Genomic DNA, 21533 nt, shown 5'->3' on the forward strand with positions numbered 1-21533 from the left:
GCTGCAGCCAGTCAGGTGGGTGAAATTGTTTCTTTATTAAATTCACATGTGTCACACACACACACACACACACACACACACACACACACACACACACACACACACACACACACACACACACACACACTGTTAGAGCCATTTGTATTATATATGCATTTGTATTTTTGTTAAACTCCCACCACTTGGGGAAGTTGCGGTACTGGCAATTTGGCAGCGCCAGAGTTTACTTAATCAAGGTGTAATCACACACAGGTGTTGTGGTCTGTGTAATACTTAATGGTTGTTTTTCACAGGTGTGTCTTCAGTGGGGAAGTTCTTCCAACCATGGAAGTCTGCAGTCCGCTTGGACAGCTTTCATTTCATGAGGAGGTTCAACTGCGGACTCACTACAGAGCACCACCCCCTGTATGGCACCTTTTGCTCAAAGCTTTCCTCCTGTATTTTTGAATGGGATGGGGAGGATGTGCAACACCTGAAGGAGGCCAAGAGAGCGGAGTGGAAGAGCAGCCACAGTGGACAGGCTCCCACTGAGGACCAGCTCATGGCCAGCATCAGCCCTGGGGAACTCAAGAGGCACTGCAGGAGGAGGACGCGTGGAGTGGAGGAGATTCGGCGCATTATTTCAGGGCTGCTGGAATCCATGTGGGAGCTGACAGACACCTCAGGGCTGCGTCTGGTGAGCCAAAACAGCATGAGCCATGTGTGAGAGGTGCAGCAGAAGCATCTGGAGTGCCTCCAAGACCCTGCAGGTGTTCTACTTTACACAAAGGTGGGGACACTCCAGAAGGGTGGCAAAGTGCTGGACATCCTTAGATGTGGTAGGGGGTCCTCCTCCCTGGAGAGTTTCCACCGACACCAGTGTGCTTTCATTCCAGGTACAATCACATCAAGACAAATATCTTTTTTAAATATTATTTTCTATGTTATGACAGAATGTGTGTAATTATTCAAAATAATACAATTACCACTGTCGGGTATTCATATGTTTTTACTTTACAATAATGGTTGACTGAACAGAGGATTTTGTTTCTTAGGCTGGCGGTGCAATGCATTGCATACACAAATGTACATGCTGGAGGGAGCATCAGGGTGGAACATGGGCAGTGGCAGTAGCTGTGGAGGGAGCCTCAACCCTCAGGACCTTCGATGTCAGGTTGATGTCTCACCTCAACAGCATGAGCCAGCGAGTCCTCGGCCGTGCTTTAGTTCAGGAGTTCACCCCACCCGGAAAACCTACTGGTAAGAGAGATACCAGAGTATTGAACCCAAGCTCTTCATTTTCATAGGCATCCTCCTACTCAGAGGACATGCCTTTCTCGGGTGCAAAGATTGTGCTATACATGTAGGAGATGGATGACTGTATGTATGTCCTTTACTCATCTTTGTGTTCATACTGGTTACAGGGGAGCGCATTGCTGTGGAGTATTTATTGGCCCAGACCAACAGAGGTGACCTGCTTGCTCCACATCAGATGCCTGAAATCCACTCGCAGGTGGTTGAGGAGGATGAGGATGATCCAGATGCCACTGTGTGCATGCCAGGTGATCTGGGACCTGGTGATCCCTGGGATGAGGGTGAGCCTGACGCTACTCTCTGCCCGTCTCTGCCTGGTGATCCCGATCCTCCGAGTGCTGTGGAAGACCAGGTGCTGTTGGAGGGTGACACTGAACCTGTACCCCTTGTCACAGAGGTCAGTAACACTTTCTGTATCACCTTAATCAAAACCATAATTAACTGAAGTCAATCTGTTTACATTTTATAAGATAAATAAAAACCAGCATTGCTTACATAAGATACAAGAGTGTACATTTATTTGCTTGTTTTTTTTTTCTTATCACTTTTCAGAGCAGCCAATGTGACTCCAGAGGTGTTGAGGGATGGGAGGCTGTTGATGCCCTGGCAGCCTACTTACTTGGCTTGAATAGGACAATAACAGCCTTATCAGCCAAGGAGCAAGTGGACATAGTCCACCTGTACACAGCTCTCCATGCCATGGACAAGGCGCCTTCAAGGTACAAAATACTAATTATTGTGTACAGTATAATAAACATTCCACAGAACAAATGAAGCATATGCATGTTTCTTTCACTGTTTAGGTACACCCAGAAGGCAAAGAAAAAGGGCCGTGCGTCAGGAGGACCATGGAGAGCACCCAGGAAGTCCAGTGGTTCTGCTCCTGGACAGCAGGCGGCAGAGAGGTGCTGGACCACAATCTGCTGTCATTCTGATTCAATACAAATCAATGTATAAGAACACAGCACACAGTCATTGTGAAAAGCATTCAAGTGCAAGTTATTTTATTGCAATCCCTATTGACATTGTCACCTGGTTCTTCATGACTTTACAGCCTTGTTTACAGTCCAGATCATATCATCTTTCTCTCCCACAGACTATACATGACTCACGGCCAAGCAGCCCAGGACCCTGAAGTGAACAGGGTCAGTGAGTGCGTTTGCCTCAGACTCTCAAAAGAGTTTGAGCAAGCACGCAACAGGCCAAAGGACACCAAGGGGAAAACCATGCCCATCCCTCAGTCCATTGTGAGCGTGTACAGCCACATCAGGCAGCTGCTGGAGGACAGCAGGGTTGTCCTGGACCAGACCAACTTGGTTCTGGTCCCTGTTAACAACACCACTGTCTCTCTTTGGTGAGTGTTATTTGGTTTACCTTCCCCACACAGTCAAGACAGTACAGTGTATAAAGATTTAACCAGTCCTGGGCTATACAAACCCCCTCTGGCCAGCCGGGGCGCCAGATGGGGGGGGATCTGGCCGGAATAACGTGATCCTTCCACGTCTAGCTGGAGAAGCCCCCCCCTGTCTGGTGAAAAGAAGCTGCTGCTCACTCCTCAAGTAAAAAGGAGACCTGAGCTCAGTACAGGAACTCCCAGGGTTGGTAGAGGGAGCAATGCCCAGGACTGACTTAGGTAGAGCACTGGGTGATTATCAAGGATAAAATATATATATATATATATATATATATATATATATATATATATATATATATATATATGATTTAACCTCAAGAAAAACCTCCACCTGCATGCTTGTTAGAAAATATATAACAACATTAGGGGTGGCTGACATATAAAATGATGAATGTTTGTCTTTTAGGCTTCTCAGGAGGGATAAGAGGAAGGACAGGGACATGCTGCTGCAAGACACTGTGCTACCTGCACAGCTGCATCTGGCCTAGGAGTCACTCCCTGCAGTGAACGCGCTTCCAGATGCTCCCGTGCAGCACGCACGTGAAACAATGACTTTTAAGGAGCCTGAAAACCTTGAGGGGGAAGCTTTCCCTCGGCCACGCACTCTGCTGGCCAATAGGCCTGCTTTATATCCCCCATTTCCACCTCAACCGTTCCCTGCACAATTCCAGCAGCCTCCAATCCAGCAGCCTCCTGCACTCCAGCAAGCTGCAGAGTGCCTTCCTCCTCAGCCAAGGCAACGTGCCTGGAGACTGAATAAAGCTGCCCAGGAAGATGCGGAGCTAGTGGCTAGGGGTGAACCACCGAGGAAAAGGCTGGCAAAGGAGCGGTACCACTATACCTGCAAGGAGTGTGGCCAGGAAAAGAATAAAAGTAATGGACACACTCGGCGGAAGGGGCGGTGGTACTGTCCAGCCTCGGGACTGACCCTGGATGAGTGGAAGAATAGTTTGCAGTAGTTATATATATATATATATATATATATATATATATATATATATATATATATATATATATATATATATATATATATATATATATATATATAGTAGTTTGCAATAGTTTATATATGGTTCCTCTTTTTGTCTCTGTTTGTCTGTGTCCGTCTGTTTGTATTAATGTCTCTCTGTGTGTTTGTGTCTCTCTGTGTGGTTGTGTGTGTCTGTCTGCGTGTTTCTGTGTCGTAAATATTGTAAATAGTTAAAGTTTAATAAATATTTTGAGCAAAGAACAGCCTTCATGTTTTTATTTCATTTCTTCTTGAAAAACAGGACACAGGATGAACAGTATTCATGTATTGAATGTCAAAACTACAGCCAGAATTACTTGCATAATCATTTTACATGTATTTCCAAAAAACCAGCACTCTTTCTCACAGGTTTTGGTGCTGTTATCTGTTCAAAGCTGTGGTATGTTGGGTGTTGCTACAGCGCGGGTTCGAATCCCACAAGACACATGGAAATTAAAGTGATGATAAATCCTTGCAATAGGGGCAGAAGTGTGTGTGTAAACAATGTTTAAGAATAGAGAAAATTATAATGTACTTTTTCCTCTTTTTTTCCTCCTTTTTCTTTTCCCTCTTTCCCCCCTCCTCCCTCTTTTTTCTTTTCTTTCCCCCCTCGGGCAGTCCCTTTTAGCCCCATTTTTGGCCGAGTGGTTAAGGTGATGGACTAGAAAACCATTGGGGATTCCCTGTGCAGGTTCAAATCTGTTGCCCTGGGTTCAGTTCCTGGCTGTTGTGAGTGTGAATATCTTTATATTTTACAGCCTTCTAATGGCCCACCCACTGAATAAAAGAAGAGTGGTTCTTCATCATCACACCTCCTACTAAACTACCTTACAGTGCAACATCCACAAAGTGAGGACTTTCATCAATTGTGAAATAGCTAACATGAAGAGATATTTTCACTCATGTTCTGGTTTCAGGAGCTTCTGTTAGGACCTGCAGTCAGCTCCTGCAAAGAAACAAATGCTGTTGCTTCCATCTGGACAAACATATAGTTGAGTAAAATATTACTATGTTATAAAAGCACACCTTGAACTAACTGTTTCTCTTTAACCACAGAGGGAGTCGAACCCTCAATCTTCTGATCCGAAGTCAGACGCCTTGTCCATTAGGCCATATGGTTCTCTTGAGACTCCTCATTCTCGTGCATTTCATCCATTCTCTGGTACAGAACACAAGGGGACAACCACTAGAGCTTGTTGGAAGCTGTAAACAAATGTCTGCAGACTGAGGACATCAAAAGACAAAAGCTTTGCTGGAACAACAATTTAGGAATGAACAAAACAGTTCTTCAGAGTATTTGGAGTATCTGTGGTTAAAGCAGAGGATGTCAAACCTCTCCAAGTCTATGGCATATTTTAAAATGGAATTTTAATGCAATGCAACACATGTCTAAATGAATATACCTACAAACATGCAGACGCTCATCTAGATATTGTCGTATGAACTGAGGGACAAATGGAGGTAAGTAGCTTGTGATATTCAAGAAATTATCATTAAAGAGCTACTTTCCCTGACATTGTGACTGCTCACCTGCTCATGTAGCTTTGGCTTTGCTTTAAAAAAAGGGAAAACATTTTTCTCAATAGTTTGTTTTCACACCCATGACTTCTCTGTGGTGGATGCTTTTTTATTCTACCAAAACAGGACAACGTATATAAAGCCATATATGTATTTCTAATATGATTGTTTTGAAGCTAACTTCAAATCCTATGTTAAAAGTTTCGAAGAAAAGGACCAGATAAAATATCTCCCTCAGCATGAGTCTTTCAAAGCATCCAGGAGAAAACCTGCAGCATCCATCTTGCTGTCGGGAATTGTAGCAACCCACCCGGTTCGGATGCTATCAGTCCATTGAATGGGACACCATTCAAAGCTCTGATTACACTGATAAATTCCCATTCAATGCACTGATAGCATTCGAACCGGGTGTTAAAACGGGCAGCTGATGGACAGTGGGATTGGGTCAACATAGGCGCTCTCCTCAATCAGCATAAAAATTCTGAAGATCATTGTAGTAACATGGTGAAATGGAAGGAATTTAGTTTGTGTGTTCGAAAGGGAAACAGAAATTGGGTCCCTCAAAACCGAGAAAAAAAAAACAACTAAAGAATAAATCGCTGGATAGATGTTCTCATACGCTTAATCAGTATTATCCACTCACTGGCATTAAGGAACCTGGCTCTGAGGGGATCTTTTGACACATTGCCCAAGGCCAACAATGGGAACTTTCTTAAAGAAGTTGAACTGCTAGCTTAATTTGATCCTGTGTTGAGAGATCATATGAGACGCATCGACAGTGGAGCAGAGCACATCACATGCCTGGATAAAACGATTCAAAATGAGTTGATAGCCTGTGTCACTGATAAAATAGTTGACACAATGGTGTCAAAAAAATCAAAGATTTAAAATTCTATGTCATAATATTGGATTGCACCCCAGATGTAAGTCATCAAAAATAAATGTCTGTTATGCCCACAGTGAATCTTGGTGAAAATCCAGACAACAAAGTTAAGAACTGATTTATTTAAATTCATTTTTTAATGCAGAACAATGACAAAAACTGTGGGAAACGTAACCGAAAAGTAAACATTACACTTAATCCTAAAAAAAACAAACAAAAAAACCCAACAAATATTACAAAGAAGAGAAGGCTAATTTAAAACAGTATTTAACAGAATCATACCTTTCGTATGTATTTCTGTCAGAATAACAGAACTAAACTAATGTCTATCAGGCTGTCTCACCTTTGTGTAAAACATACAACACAGTTAAAATGCTCATAAAAACATTTTGTCACTCATGGTAGAGTATGCTGGCCGATCGGGACGACTGACTTCCTCATTCTGCGCTGGGTGACGGGATGGTGGACTGGACTTGTGGGTGTATATGTACGTGGAAATGCGTGTATCTGTTTATTTTATATATATATATATATATATATATATATATATATATATATATATATATACACGCTAAATAATGTATGCTTTTATGTATAGGTGAATACAGGGACTCATGGTAAATAGTGTTTATATAGAGCAGTGGTCCTCATTCTTGGTCCTCCAGGCCTGCTGTCCTGCATGTTTTTGATGTTTCCCTGCATCAACACACCTGATTCTAATTAGTGGTCATCACCAATCTTTTCTCCAGGTCTGCACAGTTCTGTTGGTGACACAGTCATCTGTATCAGGGTTTACTGGAGCAGGGAAACATCAAAAACATGCAGGACAGCAGCTCTCGAGGACACGGAGTGAGGGCCACTGATATAGAGGGACATGTACCTGCAAATGGCAATCATCACCCAGGTATCCACAAATGTATATTCGTGTATACCACAATATGTTTATACTGTGTAAAATTCTTAATATTAATTTGTGTAACTTCTCAATACATCAAGATTTTTGACATCTAATAACAAGGGTCTATGTGAAAACATGGTATTGAGTTCAAGGGGTAGGATAAGTTTTTTTACTTCTTACTTCTTTTTGAACATGTCAAAACTGCTGCTGCTTCAAAATAAAAAATCCCTTGTATTCATTGTTCAAGTATGTTCGAGCATGTCTGTTACTTACACTACCATCATGTTCAAAATAAAGACATTTGAATTTAATTGTTGTACTTCCTTTTCTAAATCTGGTTATAACTGAACAGCTCTCATAACAGAATCTACTGCTTTTTAAAAAAGATATTCAAAATCTTTCCCACAATTGAACCACCAGAATTATTTTTTTCAAACTAAATTAACTAAACTAAATTGGTGCCTTTTAACTGAACTCTCAAAATAAATGATATCAGCACTGATCACAAATGTACACTTTTTATCCAGTGTGAATACGTTTATGTCTCGTCAAATGACCTTGCCGGGTAAAAGCCGCTACACACTGATCACATCTGTAAGGCTTGTCTCCAGAGTGAATACGTTGGTGTCGCTTTAGATCACCTAGCTGGGCAAAAGCGACTCCACACTGATCACATCTGTAAGGCTTGTCTCCAGTGTGAATACGTCGGTGTCTCGTTAGAGCACCTTGCTCGGCAAAAGCCGCTCCACACTGATCACACCTGTAAGGCTTGTCTCCAGTGTGAATACGTTGGTGTCTCGTCAAATGACTTTGCAGGGCAAAAGCCTCCCCACACTGATCACACAGGTAAGGCTTGTCTCCAGAGTGAATACGTTGGTGAGTTGTTAGGGTACTTTGATGGGCAAAAGCCGCTCCACACTGATCGCATCTGTAAGGCTTGTCTCCAGTGTGAATACGTTGGTGTCTCATTAGTGCACCTTGCACGGCAAAAGCCGTTCCACACTGATCACACCTGTAAGGCTTGTCTCCAGTGTGAATACGTTGGTGTCTCGTTAGAGAACCTTGCAGGGCAAAAGCCGTCTCACACTGATCGCATCTGTAAGGCTTGTCTCCAGTGTGAATACGTCGGTGACTCGTCAAATGACCTTGCTGGGCAAAAGCCGCTCCACACTGATCACATCTGTAAGGCTTGTCTCCAGTGTGAATACGTTGGTGTTGCTTTAGATATTTTTGGCGGGAAAAAGCCGCACCACACTGAACACAGCTGTATGGTTTATCACCAGTGTGAGTTTTCTTATGGATCTTCAGGTTTGATGAAGTGGTGAAGACTTGCTCGCACTGAACACAGCAGTATCTTTTGGGTCTTCCTTTATGATTCTGTAACAGAGAAGAAGACTTACATTATCTTGTCTGCATTATCAAAAGCCTTTTCAGTTTCAATTATGTAGCTAGAATAGTCTCATAATTCACAAATGCACAGGACAAAATTCACAAATGAACACAAATATAACCTGATTTACAAACGTTTTTTTTTGTTTGTGAACTGCGCTGGATTTGCGTGTGACTTTTGAGACTCCCCTGACGTGACTCGATTCACAAATGCGTTTTTTTTAACACTGAAGGATCTGCAACCAATCAGATATCTTCCTTTGTTTCAGCCAGTCATAAGATCGCACCCTACGTGGGGGATGATTTACTCATAAACCAATCAGATTATAGGGCGGATACACCTGCTGTTTGAGCTGCGTTGTGCCGTTGGCTTAGAAAAGTGATTCAATATTTCAAGTTGGTTGAGTAAAGATAAATAAACAAGACAGCAACACGGGATGGAGAGGAGATCACTGCTCTGCTTTTCTTGTGATCTCGGGAAAGAAAATAGCGCGATCGGAGATGGTTTGTCGGGCCGTTCAACCAGAGCCGCCGGGAGAGCTCCAAGTCCTGCCGATGCAGCAAATGATGATGACAAACAGCGGAGATATTTATGTATGTATCACCACCCACCTGCCCCCACTAGGTAATGAAGCCTATAATCGGGGACCAGGGAAAATGCAGTTCTGCGGAATGATGTTTAGTGGAGCCAGACATTATCTCATTACTGATATGATTTAACAGAAGATTCCTAAATTGATTAATACATAGATTGGATTTTTGTTTCCAGTTCATTAGAATGGTTTTCTTTGTGATACATAAGGCAGTGAGAACCAAGTGAGCCAGCTTAGATTCCATGTGGATGTGTTGCAGGTGACCTAGTATGCATAGTGTGGGGCACACTGTAATTGAGCCATGTGGATAAATCCTCACATATCTCCATCCAGAACTTCTGTACCGGTGCACAAAACCATGAAGCATATATATAATTATGGGTGTTCTCTGTACACTGTGATCAGATATTAGAGGTCGTAAAACCCATCTGGAACCTCCTTTGTCCTGTATAATGTATTCTGTAAAGAACCTTGTACTGTAAGGATTGTTAAGAGAGAGGTCAGCCGCCCATTTGGAAATCGGAAGAGAGACTATCTATTTTGGACATTAACCTGTAGAGTTTCGATAGCAATTTTGGGGTGTTTAGATTAAGTAACTATTTTCTTAGCGTGAAGTTGCAGATCCAGTTGGTTGAGTTTTTTTTTATTATTATGGACTTAAGTTGTTGGTATTCTAAAAATGTGTTACTGCTAATTCCATATTGAACAGCGAGTGTGTTAAAAGGTAGAAAATGTCCACTTATGATTATATGTTGTAGATACTTTATTCCTTGGTCTCTCCATTGAGTAAAGTTTACCATCTTTTTATCATTTTTCAGAATGTCTTGGTTGTTCCAGATGGGTGTGCGATCACATGGACAAAGTGAGACTTTGGCTATTTTAAGGAATTCCCACCAGGCTGTCAGAGTTGAGCTAATATTAATGCTTTAAAAGCATTTATGATGTGTAATATTTTGACTGATAAATGTTAGATCTGAGATTTCCAAATCATTGCAAAACACTGAATCCAGCCATTGACTATGTAGTGAGTGATTTTTGCACCATTTTAAGATATACTGTAAATTATTAACTAAGAAATATTACTGGAAGTTGGGTAAGTCTAAGCCTTCCTCTAGATTACTTAATATTATAAATTATTCGAATATCATTAAACTGGAAACTACTATTATATCTTTAGACGCTGAAAAAGCATTCGATCGGGTAAATTGAAAGTTTCTATTGGCAACTTTACATAAATTTGGATTTGGCGAATATTTTATTGACTGGATAAAAATATTATATAGCTCGCCCAAGGCACGTGTAAGGACAAATGATCAAATCTCCTCAAGCTTTAACTTGCAAAGAGGCACTAGACAAGGTTGCCCTCTCTCTCCCTCACTATTTGCAATATTTATTGAACCTTTAGCTGCAGCTATTAGACAAAATCTAAATATTAAAGGTTTACAATGCAAAATATCAGAGCACAAAATAAGTCTTTATGTGGATGACGTACTTCTCTTCTTCCAGAATTCACAAACTTCACTATCACAGACAATTGCACTTATAGAGGGATTTTAATCTTTGTCTGACTATTCTATTCATTGGTCTAAATCCACTGTTTTGTGTGTTAACTGCAATTTTAGGAATATAGCCAATACTAATTACGAATTTAGCATCCTTAATGTATATACACTATATGAAGCATTGGCAAACGAGGATGAATATTTAAATCGACTTGCTTTTATAAATTATTTTATTTCTGAGAACCAAGCCACAAGTGTCTTTGTAGTTGGTGATATGAATGCTAACATATCAGATAAAGGTTCTTTGTTTGCAAATCATATGTTGCAGTTCTGTGAAGAACATTATCTAACTGTATCCACTCAAATGTTTTTGCCTGCAGACAGTTTCTCTTACATAAGTGAGGCCTGGCATACCACATCATGGCTTGACCATTGCATTAGCACTGCAGATGCACATGATATTATAAGAACTATAGAGATTGTCTATGAGGCATCTACCTCTGATCATATTCCTTTTGTCATGACATTGGATTGTGATAGTCTCCCTGAGCTGACTCGGCAGGTGAAAAACTTGAATAATAAAATTGATTGGTCTAAACTCACATATGAGGATAAGCTTTTATACTATGGAAACACTGATGATCTCTTGAGTAGTCTCTGTCTGCCCAAAGATGCTGTCCTGTGCACTGATGTAAATTGTAACCTGAAATCTCATTGTGAGGATCTCTGTGCCTTATATGATTGTATTGTGGGGTCTGTATATGAGGCCAGTAAAACGTACTGTACCAACTCTGAGAGAAGACACACTATTAAGCCAGGGTGGAACAAACATGTGTCTCACCATCATGCAGAAGCCAAGCGTGCATGTAGGGCTTGGGTCAAGGCAGGCAGACCAAGAGAAGGATCTGTTCTTGACTACAAAAAAGCCACTACTGCTAGATATAAATATGCAGTTTGTTATGTCAATAGAAATGAGCAATTGATGAGAGCAGATTCCATGGCTGAAAAGCTCCTTGGTAACGATGCCACTGGGTTCTGGAAAGGGGTGAACGCTATTAACAGGGACAATACATCACTACCTTGTACCATAGAGGGGGTTTCTGGTTGTGACAATATAGCTGAACTGTGGAGGCAGCACTATTCAGAACTTTTTAATTGTGTTAAAAGTGACCCCTACATCTTAGGTAAGATTCCCAGTGGTGATAATGTGCAAATCACCGCCAAAGAATTGCTACTAGCTATTGCACGGTTAACTGACAACAAGGCATGTGGCTCAGATAAAATTTCAGCAGAACATTTTAAATATGCGAGCCCAAGAGCAGCAATTCTTTTAGCCATCTGTTTTACTAGTTTTATGACCCATGGAGTCCTACCAGACTCTATGTTATCTGTAACTCTGGTCCCTGTCATAAAGAATAAAGCTGGCAAGGTGGGCAGCATGGACAACTACCGACCAATTGCTTTAGCCAGTGTGCTGTCCAAAGTTTTAGAAAGTATCTTATTAAACAGAGTGTCTGCTTATGTACACACTTCTGATAACCAGTTTGGATTCAAGGCTAAACATGGTACTGATCTATGTATTTATGCTTTAAAAGAGATTGCTGATAGATATAAAAGACATAATTCTTCTGTTTTAATTGGGTTTATAGACGCATCCAAGGCATTTGATCGCATAAACCATCATAAACTGTTTTTAAAATTGAGTCAGAGGGGCGTGCCTGACAGTATCCTTAGGATTCTGGTTTTTTGGTATGCCAATCAGTGCATGCAAATAAAATGGGGGGAATGTAGTCTCTGCTCCATTTGGAGTGAGTAATGGAGTCCGTCAGGGCGGCTTACTTTCCCCCTGCCTATTTAATGTGTATATGGATGCTCTATCAGACAAGTTGAAAAGCTGTAAAACAGGTTGTGTGATAGGAAATACTATTATTAATCATCTTATGTATGCGGATGATCTGGCAATCATTTCGCCTTCTAGTGCTGGGTTTCAGGAGCTGCTCAACATATGTTCTGAATATGGGGTGGAATTCAATGTTAGCTATAATGCTAAAAAGAGCTCTGTTATGATTTTTAGAACTAATGGTGATAAGGAACTGGTGTTCCCATCATTTTATTTGTCAGGGAATGTGTTACCTTTTTGTCACACTGTTAAGTATTTGGGCCACATCATCACTGATGATTTTTCTGATGATCAGTGGCAGTGTAGAGTGGGGTACAGTATGCTCTGAAGAGATTCATTTTAACTTCATCAGAACACCAGGGAAATTTAAATTTAAATTTAAAATGAATCTCTTCAGAGCATACTGTACCCCACTCTACACTGCCCCCTTGTGGGTTAAGTTCAAAAAGGCAAGCATCCGCAAACTGCAGGTTGCCTATAATGATTGCCTACGTATTTTGATGGGAAAACCCAGGTGGTGTAGTACGAGTGAGTTATTCTGCCAAATGCGTATAAACACTTTTCATGCTCTGTTGAGAAAACTAATGTATAGATTCATTTGTCAACTGAATGACACACAAAACTCTGTTTTAATGCTGTTGACCAATCCTGGACTGAGTGCTGTGAGATATGAATCAGCAATGTGGAAACACTGGCATGATTGTCTTTTTTAAATTTGTATGTGTTTGTCTTTTTTTAAATGGACCCTGAGTCTATTAATAAAGTCTGTCTGTCTGTCTGTCTGTCTGTCTGTCTGTCTATCTATCACTAAATTACAAACAGGGAACATTAGATATTTAGTTATAAATATTTCCCCTAGGCTGTCAGAGTTAATAAAATTTTATTATGTTCAGCTTTTAAAGAAAATAGAAGATGATCTTTCCAGATGGAACTCTCTTCCCATCTCACTCATGGGAAGAATTGCCACCATTAAGATGATGGTTTTAACAAAAGTAAATACTTTTTTCTCAATGATACCATCCAAACCCACTTTTTCCTGGTTTAAATCATTGGACTCATATGTATCAAAATTTCTGTGGTAGAATAAAACACCACGTTTTAGTTTAAAGACATTGCAAAAATCCAAAGAATGTGGAGGTTTAGAGTTACCTAACTTCCAGTATTACTTCATAGCCAATAAATTACAGTATATTGTAAAATGGTCGAAAAAATCATTCTTTAGATAGTCAATGGCTGGACTCAAGCATTTTGCAATGAGCTAGAAATTTTAGAGTTACCATTTATTAGTCAAAGCATTAAACATCATAAATGTTTCAAAAGTATTACTATTAGCACAACTCTGACAGCCTGGTAGGAATTTCTCAAAGTAGCTAAAATTTCACTTTTTCCATGTGACCGTACACCCATATGGAACAACGCAGACATCCTGAAGAATGATAAAAAGATGGTAAACTTTGTTCAATGGAGTGATCAAGGAATACGGTATCTACAGCATGTCTTTATGGGAGAACAGTTTGTACCTTTCAATACACTTATTGTTCAATATGGAATTAGCAGTAATACATTTTTAGAATACCAACAACTTAAGGCCATAATAAACAAAACATATAAAATTAACCAATTAGACTTACAACTTCCCGCCAGGATAATAGATTTATTGAACCTAAGCACTTTAAAGTTGTTATCAAAACTTTATAGGTTAGTGTCTAAATTAGATAATTCAGTCTCTCTCCCGATCTCAAAGTGGGAGGCGGATCTCTCTCTTAACACTGACCAGATTCCTTGGTCACATATATGTTTAAATATTTTTACTATGACTAAGAACCCAAACTTACAACTTATACAGTACAAAGTTCTTCATAGAATACATTACAGGACAAAGGATGTTCCAGATGGGCTTTGTCACCTCTAATATTTGCTCACAGTGCACAGAGAACACTCCTGATAATTATATGCATGCTTTATGGTTTTGTACACCGGTACGGAGGTTCTGGACAGAGATTGGACAGAGGGGGGGCATTGCTGCCTTGGTCCTCCGTCGCTGGGCAGGGGCCGCGTGACCCTGCGTCTGTGGGGGCCCCCGGGACCTTTGGGGTGTCCGCCGGGGTGTTGCCGGGTCCGGGGATCGGGCCACGGGCGGGTGCGGCGGCAGGGTGGAACCATTCTCAGGTGTCTATGTCTTATGTTGTCAGCATGAATGGGGGGGATGCTGGACCGTTTTCCCCCTCCGTCTGGGGGCTCCGGCTCCGGGGCGTGGGGGGCATTGTCCCGCCTCACGGTTTTAACAACATTGTAGACACTGCACATTCAACATTTAATAAATACATTTAACAAGGACACCTAGTTCTGGAGGTGGGGGGGGGTGGGGGGGGGGGGGGGGGGGGGGGTCATTGTCAACTTGATACCCTGTCCTCCCTGTTTTTATGGCATTAATCACATGCACTCAACACCAGGGTCGGGGGGGGGGGGCCCACATCACCCGCATTCCCTCGCCGGCCTGGGATAGGTGGGTCGCGATACCCGGGCCTGGCAGGGCTCGCCACGCAGCCTGGGGTGCCTTCTGGCGGTGCTGGACCCCCCCCGGGGAGGGGGAAACAGTGCATGATTGTGCGTCTTTGTAGGTGAGAATGCGGTGTGAAAGGGTCCTGCCATGGAGGATTTGGGCCTCCATTGATAGGACAACAAAATGTAATGATTTATTAATATTATACTATACAAAGATGGTTATTAATATTATTATTATATTATCATCATTATTTTTGTTATCATCATTATTGTGTTTAGTATATTGTATATACCAGCCAGAGTCAGCCCCTGTACAATCTTATTTTATATTATTCGTTTATTTGTTATATTTGGTTTATGTTTTCTGCATGGACAGGTTATGTTAATGCATTACATACGTTCTATGTTGCATTTTATGTTATGCTGCGGTACTGTGTTGTGTGGAGATGTAAAGAACGTGACAGCATGTACTTAATTGACTGTGTGTGCATGTGCGCGCGGGGAGAGCGTCAACGGTCCGTTTGTACCAACGGGAGCCCGCGGGAGCGCGCATCGGCGGTTGAGAGTGAGAACAGCTGAGAGTGAGAACGAAAAAGAGGAGTCGACATCGCCTTGTGCGGAGAACTGTTGGTCTTTTAAGTTGTGATTTTATGTGGAAAAGTAACGTTGCTTTTCCATAAGGGAAAGGAGGACACTTCCTGTAGATTGGACTGTTATATACAGTAGTTTCAGTCGGAGCTTGCTGACTAGTACGTTGGGCTAGTCAGCCAGTTAGCTGCGTTAGCTCATGCTAAAGCATCCTTCCTGCTCCCGGCTGAAACTCCGACGTCGGACAATCTGAGAAAGTCCCCCTGTCCTGAGGACGAGACCACCTGCCTTCATCAGCCCGTCACGCCCCTTCTCATCCCGCACCAACCTGAGCTATTGTTGGTTTGTGGCCTCGTGGCTACAGTATATTATATTATTATTATTATTATTATAGATATCGGATAGATGAATGGATGAATGAATGGGATGCCTGAGTCTGGGGCCCTCCGTTGTCTGGCCCGCGCTGGTGTCGCCCTGTTGGGGGTTCCCTTTCACCGGGCTTCTCTCCGGTCCCCCCCGCTGCGGGGCGCCACTCTGGTCCTAGATGGCCACTTTCATGGGGGCGGGTACACCTGCTCGCGTCGGCGGCCGGGGCGGCTCTGTCTGTCCGGGCAGGCTGGCCCCTTGCCGGGTGGGGGTCGTTGGCCTGGAGGGTGAGGGCCTCCTGGCCATGTGTCCGGCCCGGGTGGCCGGGGATTGCCTGGGCCGCGGGATCCCTGGCTGCTTCTTCCCATGTCGTGGGAATATATATATATGTGTGTATGGGTGTATGTACATGTATATATGTATGTGTGTGAATACGTGTGTAAGTAGATATATACATAGATATAGAGCAGATGGAGTTAATATAGAGATAGTATGGTGTAAATAAGTATATTTATATTAATATTTATATGGGCACGTGTGTACAAATATATAGAAATACTCAACTGTGTGTATGTATGTATAGGTAAGTGTGTGAGTATAATTATAGTATAGTTAGTTATTATAAATATGTGTTAATAAATGATTAGTGAATGGGGGTAGGATTAAATAAATTTACACTTCTTCCTACTCCTTTTTGCACATGTAAATTAAGATAGTAAGTGTTAAAGTATGACATTCTTGGTTTTGTTCTCTTATCTTCTCTTTAATTGTTGTTTTCTACATGTACAAAATAAAAATAAAATAAATAAATAAAAGTTCTCTAGCTCTTGGTGATGAATATGGTTTGGGTCACAAAATAATCCTGAAAGTAGAAAATGGCAAAAAAAAAATAACAGTAGATTAAGTTTTCAAGAAATACCTATGAGTGATGCTGGTGATCTGTTTGAAACAAGATGGGTCATTGTCTAGGTAACTTTTTCCCATCCAACTCTCTTTATGCAACCTTTATTGGTGGTTAGGTGAAAAATCCAACAAAAACATAAATAAATCCACAGTGCAGTGTTTAGCTGTTCCGACATTTGTTGTACTAGTATGGTGTAGGTGTGGAAGTGAGAAAGACAGAGCACTAGTAAATGTGTGATTGAATGTATAAAAAAAGTCAGTACAACAGGACTCAAATTAAACATTTATTAACACACACACACACACACACACACACACACACACACACACACACACACACACACACACACACACACACACACACACACACACACACACACACACACACACACACACACACACACACACACACACACACACACACACACACACACACACATATAAACAAAGTAGTATAAATAATAATAATAATAATAATAATAATAATAATATACATAAAACAGTAAAAAGGGAAAATTGCAATAAATAAAACTACCAATGATAGCCTCGCACAAGCTCCGTAATGTCTTTCATTAGGCGCATTGCAGCATCTGGAGGTAGTTCCTGCATGAACATCCCCACCCAGTATGTGAAACTAGTATGTTTTGCGGCGCACGCCTCTCCTCCTCCCGTGCACGCCTGTCCTCCTTGAGCTCCTGAAGATGCTGGAACTGGGCTGCACCCGAGGGCTCGGAAACTCGGCCCGCTTCCTTTTCTGCCTTGGATCCGATGGCGTAGCAGGCGTCCATGGCAGTGTGGTCGTGGCTGATGCCGATGGCTCGTCAGTAGAGAAACATGCTGAGTTCGTCAGTTCAGGTGAAGCAGCGGACTGTGTGAGGCTGGGTGTGGAGACGTCATCCTCCTCAGCAGGGACCTGAAATGAAAGTTTACGAATGACACAACTTAGTTAGTGATACTTGGTAAACACAAACGTAGGCAATTTATTAATTTTATATTCTATTTATATATATTATATTATTATTAATTATAGTATTATATATATTTTTTTAATATTATATATATTTTTATATTCATCCTTTAAATCTTCATATGTGTGGTAACACCACAAAAAAAAGTCTAAAATAAAACAAATTATTGAAATCTAAATCTGTCAGTTATTGTCATATATGCAATATATATGTATGCTGCTGCACCTTTGGGCAGTGCTGCGTTGCAAGGGTCACTGCTGTGCGGTAGAGCAGATCCAACGGGTGATGTAACGGTTATAATGGATTACTACCGGCTGCCTGTTTTTTTTTTTGTTTTTTTTTTTTACACCTGCCTATCGTATAGAAACGTAATTCTTGCCATTTTCTCTTTAATTGTGTCTTGCTGCTTTTAATGTTGATGTAAAGCACTCCCAATTACCGTGTTGAATTGTGCTATACAAATAAACTTGCCTTGACATTTCCATTGGCATGATAAACAAAGGCTGTGCTGTACACGTGCATGCTTTCGGGAGAATCACTTACCGAAATGTCTGGACAAAAGTTGGTGTCGGTTGAACGATGGTTGACGAAATTCTGCAGCCAGCTCAGACGTCGGACGATCGGTGGACAAAACAGCCCATCCGCACCATCGCCGCTGCGTTTGACCTGCATCTTCCGATGAGCGCGGACATAACGGTGATGCAGTTGCTTCCACTTTTGCCTACATTTCTCCATATCTACACCCAGGACTGTGCTGATTTCCCACCAGCTGTTTTGGCAGGCATGCTTGTCGCTGTGCAGTGACAGATGTCAGGACAACAGCGAACCTGCTCAGCCAGCTTCTCCTCAAAACACTCCGCCATATCCAGAACACAGCGTCGTTGTGGGCGTTGTGGACAGTGTCACGTGACCAGGACCAGCGTCTCTAGTGGACCAGCGCCACTAGCGGCCAGAGCGAGAACTGCAGGTCCCGTACGCGTTCAGTGTCTTTTTGAGAACGTGCACGTCGACGCACCAAATGAACGCAGGATAGGCATGACATCAACGATGCGTACGCGTTCTGAACTGCAAGTAGAACTGAGCCCTTACTGATGACTGTTGGATTCTTCCTGATGTTGGTCCTCAAAGGCCTTCAAGAAAGCAGCTCAGCGTGAAGTCAAGAAACTAAACTGTGGTGTTTGTTTCAAGATAACAGATTTACCTTCCTCTTCCTCAGCTTGGAGTCGTTGAGCTCCTCCTTGTCGGTAATCTTCTGCTTGGGCGGCGGCAGCAGAAGTTCCAACTCTCTCTCCTTGGCTTCTCTCAGCAGCTGCTCGGCGTTGATCTGCACCTCAGCAGGAGCTTCGTTCTTCACCTGAAACACCACAAACACCCTGAAATATCTCTGCAGGAGCTTTGTTCTTCACCTGAAACACCACAAACACCCTGAAATCTTTCTCCACCCACTTTTATGCTCCCTGTGTCTTTTCAGAATCCAAAGAATTGAAAGGACAATCAGGATCTTGTGTTTCATGCCGTCATCCTGAGTCAAAAAAAGCAGTAGTGCCAAGTAATATAGCAAAAACAAAGCTGGAGTTATGATGGGAGACATTCCTTGGTTTGAGGATTTGAAACACTTAGCGCCACTCCTTTTAAGAGTTCCACCTCCGACCAAACGGGACAGCTAATCACAACAATGTTCATGCTGCTGCTGTAAGACAACGTAAACCTCCAATGGGTCAAAGAAAGAAATAAAAACAAACCCAGTAATACCCCTTTTCCACCAAACCTGGGATTTATGCTCCCACTTACAAAGAACTGGTTAACAAAAGGTTAATATTTGCATATCGTTGTGATTGATTAAGCATCAGGTCCATTTCAGTGATGCTGATATACGGTGTAATCTGATTACTATAATGGTAAATAACGTAATTTCAATCTTCTTTTAAAGATTTTTTGTGGCTCTAGTGGCCATTTATTCACGTGTCAGAAAGGAAAGGGGTAGACAGAGAGAAAATGGGGATGACATGCAGCAAAGGTGCAGGCTGGCAGCAGCTGCAGCGTATCATCCGCTCTGCAGAGAAGCGTATTGGCTGCAATCTTCCATCTGTCCAGGACCTGCAGCCTCCAGGACCTGCAGCGTGTAGGAAAGATGGCGGCATGTGTACAGGTGTAGCGCTGTATGCTGTGATGCTGCCATACCCTCTAATCATGGTGTGTGTGTGTGTGTGTGTGTGTGTGTGTGTGTGTGTGTGTGTGTGTGTGTGTGTGTGTGTGTGTGTGTGTGTGTGTGTGTGTGTGTGTGTGTGTGTGTGTGTGTGTGTGTGTGTGTGTGTGGCACTTCATGTGTGATTTATTGCTACAGTATATGTTATATGTCCTTGAATAATGTTTGATGGGTGATGTTTGATAATATCCTTGAATAATGTTTGAGGTTTTTTATCTGTGCAGTATTACTTGTGCCAAGGGACTGCAGAAGCAAATTAGCCTAAGCCTAACTCTGGTGCAATGCATCACATGTTTACATTTATGTTTTTAATTGTACATGGTCCCTCTCAAATAAAATGTAAGTAAGTAAACTCTCTGGTCCTGGTCTCGGTTTATGGGTCTTGACTCCAAGTTTACCGACGACTGATATGTTTTCTATGCTGTTGACTGCACATTAGTGCCCCCCCCCCCACCAACTTTGAAACATGTTTTCTCCAGATTTCAGGCAGAAGAACTGCTGAAACAAAAACTAACCAAACTAAGCAAAACTCCTACACATTTTTCAAGGTCAAATTCAAGCACTTTTCAAGCACTTTCAAGGGTCATTTTCAAAATCTTCAAGAACCTTATCGCTGGGGTAAAATATATACAGGAATATATATATTCAATTATTTTTTGTGCTTTTTAATCACAATTATGTACATTGTATTGTGCTGTAAACATCTAGTTATGATTCATCTTACTGATTTTATTTCTCTTGTAATAACTAAACTATACAGTCTGATCCCAATTTGGTGAAAGACAGAGTTATAATTTCAAGCACTTAAACTAAAATTCCAGCACTTTTCAGGCCTTGAAAACACAACATTGAAATTCCAGCACTTTCCAGGATTTCCAGCCCCGTAGGAACCCTGGATGAAACATGTTTTCTCCAGATTTCAGGATCAAAGTTCTGCTGAAACAAAAACTAACCAACTAACCAAAACTCTGCCAGAAGTCTGGATTAAACTAATTAAACTTAATTAATACATCAATAATAACTTATTCCACTAATTCATATGAATGTGACCCCGACACCAGCTCCAGTTTGACACAGAAACAGTTTAAAACGCTAAGACTTCATGACTAAAACCCGTGACCTGTCCAAACCCTGCTCACTTAGCTTCCCTAAGCTCCGGGTTTCGTACCTTCGCCACCTCGGGGATCCGCTGCTTCCCTGCCGCGGTGGACGCCATGATCCTCGGTGTGTCGTGGGTTCGAGCCCCGGAATATCAAACCTGAGCTTCTTCTTCTTCTTCTTGTAGTTTCCGGCAGACTAGATGCCTTTCGGCACATTGCTGCCTCCCACAGGTCAAGTCCAGAACAGTCAAAAAGATCAGAAAGAGCAGCTCAGAACTACAGCTGGAGTCCTGTTGCTGCCATAAACTGAAGGACTGCTTTCACAGTCCTTGGTTTATTCTCTTTGGGGTTAAGCAGTGTCTTAAGTGTAACTGTACTTGGGGACTGCCCTGCTACTGCTGTAAACAATTTCTTCCTCTCCTCTGCGAACTGGCTGCACTCCATAAGGACATGCCTCACTGTTTGATGTTCCCTGCACATTCCACAAAGTCCATCTGG

At 41.9% G+C, this 21533-nt stretch overlaps 1 protein-coding gene and 1 non-coding gene across 2 annotated transcripts; both read right to left on the reverse strand.

The window, feature by feature from the left end:
* Window positions 1–4763: 4763 nt before the first annotated feature.
* Window positions 4764–4836, reverse strand: trnar-ucg (transfer RNA arginine (anticodon UCG)). The gene has a single exon. It is a non-coding gene; the product is annotated as a tRNA-Arg (tRNA).
* Window positions 4837–6345: 1509 nt separating this feature from the next.
* LOC133460867 (zinc finger protein 501-like) lies at window positions 6346–21151 on the reverse strand. The gene is made up of 3 exons (XM_061741612.1): window positions 21104–21151; window positions 18931–19083; window positions 6346–8392 (listed from the first exon to the last, which is right to left on the reverse strand). The coding sequence occupies exons 1-3, from the start codon at window positions 21149–21151 to the stop codon at window positions 7535–7537; spliced, it is 1059 nt and encodes a 352-aa protein (XP_061597596.1). The 3' UTR covers window positions 6346–7534.
* Between the last annotated feature and the right edge of the window lie 382 nt (window positions 21152–21533).

This window comes from Cololabis saira, chromosome 15 (genome assembly GCF_033807715.1).
Source record: "Cololabis saira isolate AMF1-May2022 chromosome 15, fColSai1.1, whole genome shotgun sequence".
NCBI classification, from domain to species: Eukaryota; Metazoa; Chordata; class Actinopteri; order Beloniformes; family Belonidae; genus Cololabis; species Cololabis saira.